Source organism: Dryobates pubescens, chromosome 1 (genome assembly GCF_014839835.1).
Source record: "Dryobates pubescens isolate bDryPub1 chromosome 1, bDryPub1.pri, whole genome shotgun sequence".
Classification (NCBI taxonomy): domain Eukaryota; kingdom Metazoa; phylum Chordata; class Aves; order Piciformes; family Picidae; genus Dryobates; species Dryobates pubescens.
Window position 1 is genome coordinate 12,203,549 of NC_071612.1, and position 15,825 is coordinate 12,219,373.

Below are 15,825 nucleotides of genomic sequence, written 5' to 3' on the forward strand. Positions count from 1 at the left end.
CATCTTGCTCCAACCTAAGGCGTATCACATGCTAGGGCCTGTACCTTCCATGAGCCATATTGTCAACCACAATCAAGGAGACTTGTATCTTAAAGTACTTGGGGGAGTGGGGAGCTTAGTTTGGATTTCAAGAGGATGAGTCCCAGGTGCAACTTACGTAACCAGCATGGTTCCCACAGGGCTCCTTCTTGTTCACAAGTTATTGATGACAGAGTACATCTTCACCCATCAGTTTGTTGATTCTTGATGAACTGCATTCTCATGTTATGTATGTCTTGTGCTAATATTGACAAGTCACTAAAAAATACAACCCAAAGTGTGTTTCTCTCTTACCTCACCAAAATCCAATGATCCACAACCACAATCATACAGAACCTGAGCAGATGTTTGATTATGAAGATGTCTGAAAAGATAGTAAGGAATAAGGTCACACAAAATTTCCAACAAACAAGGTATTTTTCAAAGTAGGCAATTAATATCATATGGCCTAGCATTAAATAATGAGTATTAGAAAAATGAAGCTTAACTAAATGCAGTTGCAGCTGTATCTTTGTAATACCTTTACAGGACTTTACAGGACATAACCCTTATGAACAGATCTGGTAGTATGACCTACCTTCCCAGATTGCCCATGGAAATTTACAGTAATAACTACTACAGATATAGTATGTGGCTATCAAAATACGTTACAGACAAGTTCTCAAAACACCTGTGACGTAGCTAAGAACAGACTGAAATGCAGAGACAAGGAGTTTGCATGCCGAGATTTTCAACCAAGTATGCTTACTGCCTGGTATAGATGCAGGGCTTCAAGTACACAACTCCTTTTACAAGAATCAGTAGTGCTAGTGACACCTGAGTTACCAGGCTGTAGCACCAGGGTAAGAAAGGACTAGAATAAAACTGCAGTTTCTTATCTTGTCTCAAGTATGAGGATCACATCTCATTTCCTAGCCTTGCATTCTATTTTGAGTACCTTTTGTTGACTCAAACTTTACAGCAGGATGGTCAACCACTATGAGCTCTCTATAGGAAGACTGATCTATTCAGTATCAATCCTTTTTGTTTTTAAGACTCACACTCAATCATATCATCTTTTAATTTTTAATATGAAATCCACAGAGTAATCTTAAAACTGACATTATTTTCTATGAGTATTACTCACTTATTTGCATTATGTATTAAAAGAAAGTAAATTTTATCCTGTAGGTTCACTTTAATTCCTCTTCCAAAGCCTTCAGTATTGGAGGTACCAGCTTCCTCCACATCACCAGTACAGTAGCAGAAACAATGATCCATGTACTCCTGGACCAGCCCACATCACTGGGCTGGAGGATTTGAGACCATTTATAAAAGACAGAAATGTACCCTATTTGCAGTTCTGCCTTGGTCTTAGCATGGAACCTTGAACAAAAAGTTTAATTGCAATGTCCTGCTTTCTTTTCTACAGATGAAAGAAATTAGATAGTTTATAGCCTTCTTTATAAAAGATCTCAGATTTATGAATGAAGCATTCCTCCTTCCCTTGCTATTGCATTCCTGCAATGGCTTTCTGTCTGAAACAAAGGATGTTGGGTTAGAAGGGTAACTAATAAGCAACTTAAAAACAAAAGCAACTTAGCCTGAGGTCAGCATGACCTGCAGTAATTGGTTCTGCTGCTCTCAGACACACATTAAGGATTAACAGTCACTCTACACAACACCCTACAACAGCAAGTAGTGGAAAGGGGAAAAAAAAGAGAGAGAAAGAGAGAAAACCTCTTGCCCCAAGCTTAACTGCTCAAAGGACACAAAATACTAACTTCACTCCTAATTCAGAAAGAATATTTATCTGTGGGAAACTCTGGGAAGGAATCCTATGGAAATTAACCCTCGTTTCTCTGGATGCAATTACTACATGAAGAACTTCCAGATTTCTCCAGAAATTCCTAATCCTTGGAAATAGAAAATGGTCAGATTTAGTGTCTCACATAACCATCCAGCCCATAAATGTCAGAGCCAGACTGAAGGGAACAGTTATGCAACAGGACCCTGTGCAAGAGAAAAAAAACTGCTCAAGGCAAATTGGCTGCTTACATTGTATATTTTCATGCTCTGTTTACAACCTCTTTGTACAGGAATCTCACAATTCTGCTCTGTAAGATATAGGGGAATATAGCCTGGTAAAGTAAGAAAAAACCTAAACACCTTATTGTACAATCATGTCAAATTTCAGTTGAACGTAGTCTTTCAAATGTCACATACTTAGCTGAGGGGTTTTTTGGTTTGTATTTAAGAAAATGCAAAACCTTGTAAGAGGTTAAGTCTGATGAATGGGGATAGCTTCCATATAGTCCTTGGACTTTTTTCTTTTGAGACCACAATTCCCCCTACATTCAGCTCTTCTGAACTCTCTTGTAAGCATTCCAGCTTCATTTCAGTACTAATGAGCTCAAGACAGGACTTTGAAACCTCTAGTCTTCACTAAGGGGACTCAATGTTAGTTTAAACTTCAGGTTAATAAATATTTTCCCTCAGCTGCAGAATTGGATTAGGCAGCTCTTGCTCCCTGAACCAAGCAGAGAACAGATGCAGGTTAATGGTACACATCTTCTACTTGTGTCAGTTCCCCATGCTGCTCAGACACTGCAAACAATTCCTACCTAGGCCCTGCAAGCACTTTTATCAGCAAGTACTGAAAAGCTTGGTTCCTGGAAATTCTCTCTCATCCATCACACAGACATGCACCCATCAGGTAGGCATGCAGAAAAAAACTCATGCAGCACTGTAACAGCAGGTTTCAAGAGTGGAAACAAAAATCAGACTAGAATGTCCCCAAGCAGAGCGACACAGGAGGAAGGGAGTTCATCTCCAGCTAGAAGAAGATGATACCACAGAGACTGTAGATATGGCCTGCATGAAGAATAGTGTGGCCAGCAGGAGCAGGGAAGTCATTGTGCCCTGTACTCAGCACTGGTTAGGCCACACCTTGAGTACTGTATCCAGTTCTGGGGCCCTCAATTTAAGAAGAACATTGAGACTCTTGAATGTGTCCAGAGAAGGGCAACGAGGCTGGGGAGAGGCCTCAAGCACAAGCCTTATGAAGAGAGGCTGAGGGAGCTGGGATTGTTTAGCCTAGAGAAGAGGAGGCTCAGGGGAGACTTTCTTTCTGTCTACAACTACCTGAAGGGTGGTTGTAGCCAGGAAAGGGTTGGTCTCTTCTCCCAGGCAATCAGCACCAGAACAAGAGGACACAGTCTCAAGCTGCACCAAGGGAAGTTTAGGCTGGAGGTGAGGAGAAAGTTCTTCACAGAGAGAGTTGTTAGCCATTGGAATGTGCTGCGCAGGGAGGTGGTGGAGTCACCATCCCTGGAGGTGTTCAAGAGTTCAAGGGGGGATTGGAGGTGGCACTTGGTGCCATGGTTTAGTAGTCATGCGGTATTAGGTGACAGGTTGGACTTGATGATCTTGGAGGTCTTTTCCAACCTTATTGATTCTATGATTCTATGTTAGATATTTGGACACTGAAAGTTTTGGAGCCAAACTGAAAAGATTTTTCCAAATGTTTTGATGTATTCTGTGCACACAGAACTCCTTGGCTTTCGATAGTCAGCCATCATTTAACTCTCATCAGAAATAAAAATCCTAGGGATTATGAGTAACATTAGCACAATGCAACTGCTAATGCCACAGGCAAGGCTTACATTAAACAGAAAAATGAGTGGGTGGACAACCAGCTCAAAGGATACTCTATAACTCACTGTCTAACACCTTCCCTTCAGCACAAGAAGAGGACTTCAGGGTCGAAACACCTTGAACAGAAAACAAATGTTTCAGAGATGCGTGCTTTGAACAGACCAAAAGTTAAAATCCTTCCTTATACAGCTGCACTTCTTCATGAAGTTGAGAATAGTTGTGTTGGGTTTGGGGTTTTTTTTGAGAAGGAAGTCATGGATCTGACATTTCTCCTACTAGTAAATTGAGATTATCATCAGCTCAAAACTGCAACTGCAGTTTGTGACTGTAGTTTAAAAGAGTTGTAGACATTTGTTCCATGTGGCAGATGTCCTCTAACAACTTTACTGACATGCCTTTTATGAGATCAACGCAGAAGCTTCACCAATGTGTAGGTGTTCAAGTGTTTACTGATGTTTACATTTGGCTTTTTTGTTCTTTTAAACCCCCCCTGAATACTAGTTAGAGGAGAACAGAGATGGAAAAAAAAAAGAAACAAAACAAAATCAAACACCCCACCCCACCCCCAACCCAACCAACCAACCAAAAAAGAACACAACAACAACAAAAAAAAACCCAAACCAAAACCACAACTCTATCAATCTCACTTAAAAACATACTAGAGATTGTACCTGAAACAGAGAATTTAAGTAGCTACAGGCTACAAAAGAAGGAAAATACAAGGGAGATTTACTTGTTGCTCCTATTTACATCCTATAAAATTACATTTTTGTGCTCAAATACATCACCTATACTGAATCAGATGTATAGCTTGCATCCTTTTCAAAAAAGAAATCAAGATTATAACAGATGGTACTGTACTGAAAGAGTCCAGACAGCAGAAGAGACACTATACCAAGAAGCAGTAGATCAGTCTTGTAACTGTGGTAAGTTCTCTGACTGTCTTCTCTGCACAGCTGTGCCAAAGAACAGTGCTCACCCTCTTTTCAGAAATGCGTATGATGACTAGTACCAGAAAGGTAGGAATAAGATGGAGACTGTCTAGAGCCCTTCACAAGAATGGAACTTTGTAACCTTTCTGTGAGGCAATAGTACCCAAACTGTTGGTACTATAGTACCAAAACTGTAGGTACTGGTGGGAAAGGCATGGGGGAAGAAAATGACACAATAAATTTCACATTCAGTGCTGGAAACACCACATGTGCAATATTTTTCCTTAACTCATGGGACTGTGCATAAGGAGTGGAGTGGGTGGGGTGGAGGTGGTGGATAAAGTTGCACAGATATCACACTGTCCCAACAAAGAAGGACTAGCTATGAAAGCTGGCTTTAGGACTGGGTACAGATGAGAGATCTTTTGCAGTACCCATAGAACATTGTGAATGTGGAAGCTGCATGCAGCATTGCTGGATTTAGTTTGGGTTTTGGAGAATGAATGCAGGAAAAGTAAGTTCTGAAAACTTAAAAAGGCCTTCATGGAGAAATTCTCCATTAGCTGCTGCTAAGGTTAGAGGCTGCACTTTATGGATAGGATGATGTTAACAGGGAAATAGCACCAGCAGGCAGCAATAACAATCAGAAAGTTTAGTATAAAATATTGTTAAGAGTTGTGTTCAGCATAACTCCAGCATACTCTGAGTTGTAGTGGAGCTTTGGATCTCTTGCCTTTTATAAACAGCACCTCAGTCAACAAGAATTTTGCTTGGAGGAATGCATTACAAATGTAGAACAAATCAAATTAGCTCTCAGATGTGATCTGCTGATATCTCATTTCTTCCTCAGACTTCTGCTAACCACTGGAATGCAGCATCTGGGCAGTTGGGGGAGGCAACTGTTTTACTAAAAAGCAGTAACTATAGATCCTACAGAACAAATGAAAACACTGCTTCAGCACACCACCTACAGCAGAGGACAAGTTACCTGCTGCAGAAAAGGTAATTACCTGCCTAGCCTGTGTCACCTTTACAGCAGAAAAAGCCAACTTAATCAGAGGAATTACATGCTAAGGATTAATGACAAAGTCTTCTGTTGCAGAGGTTCTTTAAAGAATTCAAGTTTTGGAGCACCATTTACTTGTTTCAATTTTTTCCCTGCCACTGAAATTTGAAGCCTCTGGAAGAATTCAGAAATGCATTTAATGATGACAGCCATAGGCTTTCTACCTGATGTTCTGCATATTTTAACTTAAATTTAGAGCAGCATACTTTCTTCTTTTTAAAAGCAAAAAGCTTGCTTGCATGAAAGTTCCTTGAGAATCCCACAAAGCATTGGGGAAGAGATTATATGACTTCCTTGGTCAAAATTTTGCACAGTGCTTCACCCTGATTAAGTGACAGGGTCTGTTGACATGCACACTTGATGCAATGATTTACATAGACCTAGAATTTTTGCTGCACAACAGTTTAGTGGATTTGAGAGAAAGAAAATTTACTGTAGCAGATGTGCCACAACTGTGAACTCTGCTGGGTAGTGATCAGACTATGAATCATGTATTAAACTGTGCTGTCACTGACAAAGGCTTTTGCAATGATGGCAGCCTTTCTGTGCACTGAGGAAGGAACAGGATTAAAGTGCCTTCAGGACTAAGGTCTCCTTTACAGACTAAAAATGATCCACCATTGCAATAGAGTTCATGGAACTGAAGCTTCTACTTGCCAAACAGTTTAAACACACTGGTGAAAGTTCCCTGCTCAAATCATCCAGAAATAGTCTAGAACACTAGATCACCTGCTGCAGAGAGCTGCTATATTCTGACATGGGCCTTGGGTGACATGAGCCAACAAACTGCAATCAAAGTGCATCACGCTTAGCCAGCACAGATGGATAAAGCACAGGTCTTACTCAGACAATTAATTTAAAAAATGGCTCTAAAACCTAGAGCAATTTTCATCATTAAATGCAAAGAGAAACTGGAAAGGCATCAATTACCTGAGGTATTAAAGATATTTCATGAACTAAATATATAAGCACAGATTAGGCTGACTGAAATTACCTGAGGAATTAAAGATATTTCATGATCTAAATATATAAGCACAGATTAGGCTTACTGAAATTACCTGAGGAATTAAAGACATTTCATGATCTAAATATATAAGCACAGATTAGGCTTACTGAAATTTCTGGAACTACAATGGTATTCAAGAACTATTTTATGTTGCCACGTGAATACTTTATTATCATCACACACACAAAAATAAATAAACCTTTTCCATTTAAGGCTAAGAAACACTGTCCACAGTCTGGATGAAATAACATCCTTCCAATTCTCAAAACATACTTACATTGGAATACTCTGATCCCTTCCAAAGATTTCCATATGCACCCTTAGCAAGTCAATCTCCATGTTTACTATGCACCCTATAGACAAAAACATTGCTAAACCCTCCCTTCGTGGTTAGTCATTACACAACTCTTCCAAAGGTTTATGCAGTGTATTCTGCAATAGTCTGTCCACCCACACAGACAGTCAGCATGCCTAGTCCCTTTCTGTTGTAGTCAGTCACATCATAAACTGATCAAATGCCATTGTAAAACTAAATAGGCTTCTTGGCCTATGTTTCCAAAATTTGGGAGTGGATCTGTCTTCCATTCAAACTAATTTGGGTAACAATGAAAAAATTCACTCATAAACAGGGCTTCTGACTGCATCTTTTTCCGCCAGTGGTTCTTGTTTTCCGCTCCAACCCACATCATCTATTCTCTTCCTTCCACCCATTCTTCCCTTCCAAAAAAGGCTGGCTTGGACACCGTGCTTCAATTTTCTGTAGAACTTTCTATTTTTCTTTCCCATTCTTTTTGTTTGATATATGAAAGCAGCTTCCTGTCTAGAAACACGGGAGTTCTACACCCTCAGTAATGATGTATTCAGCCCATCAATGATCTTGGCATGAATGCCTTAAACCTTAATAAGCCTGATGGGATTTTCTGTGCATGTCATCATCAGTTCAAAAAACAATGCACAACATTTGTCATCTTGCACTGAATCAGCTCCCTTCCCAGTGCGACAGTTCTAATAAGAAGTCTAAGGGCTCACAAGCTTCCTTCTCTTAAATATTTCAAATTATAGATTTCCAATGCCAACAGAACAACAACAGAAACACTGAGAGGTGACAATGTTGCAGAACATGATGAATAGCATTCTACTTTTCCAACCCCAAGTCCCTGCGGCAGTCAGCCATTGCTCACGCTGCTGAAGTCTCACTATAACCTATCACACAAGTCATACAATCATAGAATTGTTAGGGTTGGAAGGGATCTCAAGGATCATCTAATTCCAATCTCCTGCCATGGGCAGGGACACCTCACACTAGATCAGGTTGCTAAGAGCCACATCCAGCCTGGCCTTCAAAACCTCCAGGGATGGGGATTCTACCACCTCCCTTGGCAACCTGTTCCAGTGTCTCACCACCCTCATGCTGAAGAATTTCTTCCTAACATCAGATCTGAATCTACCCATTTCTATGGTTTTTTTTTCCATTCCCCCTAGTCCTTTCATTACCTGACACCCTAAAAAGACCCTCCCCAGCTTTCTTGTAGGCCCTCTTAAGATACTGGAAGGCTGGAACGAGTCCAGAGAAGAGCAACAAAGTTGGTGAGGGGTTTGGAACATAAGCCCTACGAGGAGAGGATGAGGGAGCTGGGGTTGCTTAGCCTAGAGAAGAGGAGACTCAGGGGTGACCTTATTACTCTCTACAACTACCTGAAGGGAGGTAGTAGACAGACAGATGTTGGTCTCTTCTCCCAGGTGGCCAGTACCAGGACAAGAGGACACAGTCTCAGGCTGCGCCAGGGGAGGTTCAGGCTGGATGTTAGGAAAAAGTTCTATACAGAGAGAGTGATTGCACATTGGAATGGGCTGCCTGGGGAGGTGGTGGAGTCGCCATCACTGGAGGTTTTCAGGAGAAGACTTGATGGGGTGCTTGGTGCCGTGGGTTAGTTGTTTGGGTGGTGTTGGATTGGTTGATGGGTTGGACGCGGTGATCTTGAAGGTCTCTTCCAACCTGGTTTATTCTATGTATTCTATGTATTCTACAAAAAGGTCTCCTCAGAGCCTTCTCTTCTCCAGACTGAATAGCCCCAATGCTTTCAGTCTGTCCTCATAGGAGAGGTACTCCAGCCCTCTGATCATCCTCAAATCCTGGCCTTGTTCTTTAACGGGAAATGGGAGTAAAACACAATCTAAACTTGCTAAAATTTAGAAAACAACATAATCTATTAGAAAATTCTGTCTTGTTCAGATCGGTAGACTGGATCAAAACATTTTTCTGTGGGTGCAAAAAAGACACTGTTGAAATAAACTGAAATATTTACCACTTTTGGAGTTTAATGTACATACAATCCTAGGCTCAGGCTCATCCCCCTGCTGAATTTTAGCTGCAATGAGTTCTGCCATAAAGTTTTATTGGACAGCTGTATGAACAGCACTTGAATCAATGTGGGTGCAGAAAAAGCCTTGCACACCACACACAGCAGTGTGCTGCTCTTCTCCAAGCAGTGCCTCACAACAACGTGGTTAACCGCAGTTTATTCTATATGGTGTAATTCGTCGGCTAATGCTACCAGCAAAGCTGCTAGCCTGGGGTTCCTGCAGCTTCAAATCTGACAGTGCAAGGCACACACACTGTTTAACTCTTTTCAGGGCTTGGTCTGTGCCTACGTAAACATCAAAAAATATTTTGATCTTTACTTATGAGTGAGAAGCGGAGTTAATTTAGAACTGTCAGCAAGTGCCTTCCTAATTAAAAACAGATGACAACGTCTACAATGACAGGGTCTGTTGACACAGGCTGCGTGCATCAGGCCGGCACAGCCAACCGAGCGTGAATGTGAGGAATCACAGCTCCATCTAGTGTCCTACCTGTGTAGAAAGGCAGAAATCGGTTTTCATAGAATCACAGAATCAATAAGGTTGTAAAAGACCTCAAAGATCATCAAGTCCAACCTGTCAACCCAAGACCTCATAACTACTAAACCATAGCACTAAGTGCCACATCCAATCCCCTCTTAAACACCTCCAGGGATGGTGACTCCACCGCCTCCCTGGGCAGCACATTCCAACAGCTAACAACTCTTTCTGTGAAGAGCTCTCTCACCTCGAGCCCAAACTTTCCCTGGCGCAGCTTGAGACTGTGTCCTCTGTTTTACAACGAGTCACAGAATCACTGAATGTTAGGGATTGCAAGGGACCTCCTAAGATGGAGTGCACCCCCCCTGCCAAAGCAGGATCACCTAGGGCAGGCCACACAGGAATGCATCCGGGTGGATTTTGGAAGTCTCAGAGAAGACTCCACAACCTCTCTGAGCAGCCTGTTTCAGTGCTCGGTCATTCTCCCTGTAAAGAATTGTCTCCTTGCATTGAGGTGGGACCTCCTAGCTTGCACCCACTCCTTGTCCTGTCACTGGGCCAAAAAGAGACTGGCACCTTCATCTTGACACTCACCCTTCAGATATTTACAGATGCTGATAAGGTCCCCTCTCAGCCACCTCTTCTCAAGACTAAACAGTCCCAGTTCTTTCAGCCTTTCTTCAGAGGAGAGATGTTCAAGTCATGCAATCATCCTCTTAGCTCTCTCTTGGACTCTCTCCAGCAGAGCCATGTCTCTCTTGAATTGAGGAGCCCACACCTGCACACAGTATTCCAGGTGTGGTCTCACCAGAGCAGAGCAGAGGGGAAGGAGAACTTACCTAGGCCCGCTGGACACACTTTTCTTGATGCACCCCAGGATGAAGTTCCACAGGTATCACAAAAGCAGTAAGTGACCAGAGGCCCAGCTACTCTGCAGTTCTGAAAAAGGGAGCTGCATAATAAAATACTTCTTTAAAAAAGAGCTGCTGTGAGTTGAATGTTTGCAGGGGGAACAGAACATTTTTAAAGGCAAAAGATTGATAAATTACTCTGCCACTTATGAAAAAAAATGTAGTCAAAGGCTAACAATTAGCAGAAGGCTACTAAAAATAAAAAGGCAACTTCAAGAACCTGAGTAAAACCAAACATTCTGACAGGCTAAAAACAAGATAACATCAAAAGGCATTTGAGAAATCAGTTAATGATCTGGTGTGCCACCTGGATGCTACAGGGCCAGATGGGATCCACCCAAGAGTGCTGAGATGGTGGAGGAACTTTCCAAGATCCATCATCTGGCAGCAGTCCTGGATAACAGGGAAGGTGACAGATGATTAGAGGCTTGCCAGTGTGACACCCATCTACAAAAAGGGCCAAAAGGAGGATCTGGGGAACTACAGGCCTGTCAGCCTGACCTTGGTACCAGGGAAGATTATGGACCTGTTCATCTTGGGTGTGCTGACACAGCAAGTGCAGGATTACAGTGGGATCAAGGCCCAGCTATCAGGGGTTTGTGAAAGGCAGGTCCTGATTGACCTCATCTCCTTCTATGACCAGGTGACCCACCCACTGGATGAGGGGAAGGCTGTGGACATTGTCTACCTGGACTTTAGTAAAACCTTTCTTTTGACACCATCTCCCACAGCATTCTCCTCCAGAAACTTGCAGCCCATGGCATATCCAGGTGTACTCTTTGCTGGATTAAAACCAGATGGATTGCCAGGCCCAAAGAGTTGTGATAAACAGAATTAAATTCTGCTGGCAGCAAGTCACAAACAGTGCCCCCCAGGGCTCAGTATTGGGGCCAGTTCTGTTTAATGTCTTCAATAATGATTTGGATGAGAGGGATCGAGGGCACCCTCAGCCAGTTTGCAGATGACACTAAACTGAGCAGGTGTGTTGATCTGCTCATCAGTAGGAACCAAGTGCTGGGGCCTGTATTTTGGTCACAACAACCCTAAGTAATGCAATAGGTTTGGGGAAGAGTGGCTGGAGAGCAGCCCAGCAAAGACTCTGGGAATGCTGGTGGACCAACTGAACACAAGCCAGCAGCATGCCCAGGTGGCCAAGGCCAATGGCAACCTGGCCTGTATCAAAACCAGTGCATCCAGGGGCAGTAGGGAAGAGATTGTACCTGTCCTTGGCCCTGGTGAGGCCACAGCTTGAGTACCATGTTCAGTTCTCAGCACCACAGTAGAGGAAAGACATTAAGGTTCTGGAACACATCCAGGTAAGAGCAACAAAGCTGGTGTGGGAGCAGCTGAGGGATCTGAAGTTGTTCAGTCTGGAGAAGGCAAGGCTCCCTATAACTACCAGAACAGAGACTGTAGAGTGGCTGGTGTTGATCTCTTCTCCCAAGTAACTAGCAATAGTACAAGAGGTTTAAGTTGTGCCAGGGGAGATTTAGATTGGTCATTATAAAAATTACTGAGAGTAGTGGGGCATTGGAACAGGCTACCCAGGGAGATGGGGGGAGTTGCTTCTTGAACACCTCCAGAGATGGCATGTAGGTGTGGCTCTTCAGCATAGAGTTTAGTGGTCATGGCAGCAGGGTTGTGGTAGAACTCAACCACATTTCCAACCTTAATGGTGCTATACTTTCTCAGAATGTGAGGCTACATGCTGCAACTTAATATAGCACTAGCTTTACAGAAGAATGTAACAACCTCTTCAACATAAAGCCACAAGAAGTCAAATGTGAAAGATAAACCAACTTTATTTAGAAAAAAAAAACAAAAGAAGACTGTACTACAGTCAAGATTGAAGAAAATGAAAGATTCTTTTACTGATGTGAGAACAGCCAATTTACAGCAATTACATCAATTCTGAGAAAAACAGATTGGGTTGACTACATGTAGTTTCTGCAAAACAAACTAGTTCTCTTTCCCTCCCCTTCCCAAAAGGGCAGACAAAAACATCTTATGAAAAAAAACACCCATGGACAGAATTTTGAGGCATGACTGAAACATGAACCATTGTCCAAGTCTGAAACTTTCCCAACAAGGTTAAATTCTTTGTTTCTTCAACCAACCCTCAATGGAGGAGCTACAAGCACAACGCCATCACCTCTGACAAAGAGCATCGGAATATTCCTTTTGGTAGACTATGAAGAAAGAAAGAAAGACAAATTTACAGTTACAAAAGTGAAACTACAGAAGTGTAGTTTACAAAACACCTGCTAAACATACAACCAACTTCAAACATAACAAAACACCAGGAACAACTCCAACAAGCATATAAGCTCAAGCATGCGACATCCAAGTGTGCTGCAGAGATCGACACAACACACACCTATCTTTGGAAATCCTTTGAACTTTCATCACAATTTTCCCAGAACTTCTGTTAGATCTTGGTTCAAAAAGTAGTCAGCAATAAACTAACAATATTATAGTGTCTATAAAAGGCTTTCCATCCTTACTTTATAAATCTCTTCATAGGTTTCTTCATCAATCTCTATTGTAGTTACAGTTTCTTCCACATCACCCAAAATCATATTTAAGTGCTGATCGTATGCCTGTAGGAATGAAGTTAATGATTTATTCCAAAATGCAAAGAGGAGCTTATTAAAATGATAATTTTTAGCAAGCCCTCCATATATGAGTAGTTGATCCTGGCTTTGATCAAAATATGGTGCTGTGTCAAAACAAAATAGAGCGTGTTGTAATTGCAAATGCCAGGAAATGAGTAGAATGCAGTAGGGAAAAAGAGGGAAGAGAGTTATCCTTACTGAAATGTTCTTCTGGGAAATAGCTCTGAAACATCCAGAACACACACAAGAACCTGGAGACAAACTTTATTAACATTGAAACAGCTACACATTCACTGCTGCCAGTCTAGCCTCCTGGACTGATTGTCCAGGGTCAACTTAAAGAATACCAAAGCTCTAATTCATACAGTGCCACAAAAAATGTGCATGTCCCAAAACCCCTTCCATATGCATGCTGCAAACTGCATTTATTACTCATGGAGCTTTTTCTTGACTTTGTGTTCCCAAAGGAATTGAGGCCCAGTTAACACATGGGGCAAGTGGTTCTCCTTCCCAGCATAGCACAGAGCATTCTAGAAGGATGGCTGACAATAGAAAGCAAAAATGTTCTCGTCAAGAGCCATATCTTACTCCCAGAAGAAAGCATTTAGACAAATGAGATTTCCAGATGAGTACATACTCCATAATACCCTCACAGGGCATGCCTTAAGAGATACTTATTTGATAATCCCATTCTTAATTCAATCTTAAAGAGACTTCAGGATACTTTGCAAGAGGAGGCAACATTATTGCTTATTTCACAGATAGAAACAGATGTAAAAAGCAGTGGAATTAATTGCTTGATATCATCCAGGTGGCAAGAGATAGCTTGACATTTCTATCAAAACTAGATAGGAAAACATGGAGAGCATGAGCATTCAGGTGGTGGGGGGTGGGAAGTACAAACAAGACTTGTCACAGATTTGCCTTCAATTTAGACAGGGAAAAAAAAAAGTAAGATGATGAGAGGGGTGAAGCACCTCTCCTGTGACAACAGGCTGAAAGAGTTGGGGTTGTTCAGCCTGGAGAAAAGGTGGCTCTGAGGAGATATTAAAGCAGCTTTCCAGTACCTGAAGGGGGCTACAGGAGAGCCTGAGAGGGACATTTAACATGGGTATGTGGTGATAGCACAAAGGGTAATGGCCTTAAACTGAAGCAGGGTGGATTTAGATTAGAGATTAGGAAGAAGTTCTTTACTATGAAGGTGGTGAGACACTGGAACAGTTATCCACAGAAGTTGTGGATGCCTCATCCCTGGAAGTGTTCAAAGGCCAGGCTGGATGAGGCTTTGAGCAACTTGGTCTAGTAGGAAGTGTCCCTACCCATGACAGGTGGGTTGGAACTAGATGGTCATTAAGGTCCCTTCCAACTCAAGCTATTCTATGAAAACCAAAACACATCTCTACACTCTCTAGAAAAGCATTTGATAGCAGACGGAATATTGAACAAGTTAGATTTTGCCACTGATCACGATAGATTTTTGGTAAGAGGAAGTGTTCAGCCCTTGCTACTAAGACAAGCTTTAACCTCCTTTTCTAACCACTTTGCACTTTTAACCATGAGATACAATTTCCTATGATTTAACACTAAGATCAATGGAATGCTACAAGTAAGCTTGTGTAAGACTGCTATACATTACAAAAAGGCTGCCCAGTGTTTAACTGAATAAGCATGGTGTTCTGAAAGTTTGACTTACATGTAGTCTGCCTCTAAGCTCTCTGTCATTCCTCATTTTGACATAGATTCGCTCATCTAGACTGAGTCTGATGAGATCAAGTGGCTCCTCTACAGTATTTGTTGTTTGTTGCTGAAAAATAAAAAAAAAAGATAAAATTAGAGGAGTTATTAGTACAGAATAAGACTTTCCCATTCCTCAGTTTTTGTGACACACGGAAAACAAGCAGATAAGAACATAGATCCAAATATTCCAGATCATTCCTTCATACCGTGTAGAACCTGAGCACAGCTGTTTTTGCCACTCCATGGCTATTCACTAGTCTGAGCAAAGTGAGTTAAAAAGACTTGAGCCTGCAGCAAACCATGCCTCAGGCATAGCATTGTATAAACTACATTCCTTACTAGAACCATTGGACAGCAGAGCCCACTCCGCACGACCTAGCACCACAGGGTGCAAGCTAGAAAAGCCCAGCACACACTGACACTTGTGCAGCACGCACCAGCCACACGCTGCCCCGAACACACATCGCTCCTTGAGGTCTATCTCAGCAACACAGCAGTCATACCAGGTCTCAAAGGGGGTTAGAAACCTCAGGCCCAGGTCTCCTTTTTTGTGATAAATGCGTGCACATCCCGCAGCACACTACCTATTTTCTTCTCAGGGAGGCATAGCACAAGACTTTTTTTTTTCCCCTCAGTACTTTACTCCATCTCCCTCCTACATCAGCTCCTGGGGGAAACGGGCTTAAAGCAAGCCTTGCCCGCACTCCTGCCAAGCCCCACGGCAGCAGATGGACCGAGGCCGTTTCGTTCTGCAGAGAAAACGCGGCCCGCCCCCGCCGCCGAGAGCTGTGCCTACGAAGGCTTCCCAGGCCGGGGGGGCTCTGCCGGGAGGCAGGCAAAAGTTTGCCTTCATCTTACGCCTCTCCAGCCGGGGAGACTCCCCCAGTCCCGCAGAAGGAAGGCGGGAGGCGCCGGGAAGGCAGGAGCTCGAAGCTCGACCGCAAAGGGAAGGCCTCGGCGCTGCCTCCCCCAGGGAGAGAAGCAGGGAGCCGCTCACCTGGTCCACTTCATCCGCCATCTTTCAAACCACCTCCCGCCTGCT

General features: G+C 42.7%; 1 protein-coding gene across 1 annotated transcript; it reads right to left on the bottom strand.

The window, feature by feature from the left end:
- Nucleotides 1–12,451: 12,451 nt before the first annotated feature.
- LSM3 (LSM3 homolog, U6 small nuclear RNA and mRNA degradation associated) lies at nt 12,452–15,824 on the bottom strand. The gene is made up of 4 exons (XM_054180352.1): nt 15,781–15,824; nt 14,740–14,850; nt 12,936–13,031; nt 12,452–12,620 (listed from the first exon to the last, which is right to left on the bottom strand). The coding sequence occupies exons 1-4, from the start codon at nt 15,799–15,801 to the stop codon at nt 12,540–12,542; spliced, it is 309 nt and encodes a 102-aa protein (XP_054036327.1). The 5' UTR covers nt 15,802–15,824; the 3' UTR covers nt 12,452–12,539.
- Between the last annotated feature and the right edge of the window lies 1 nt (nt 15,825).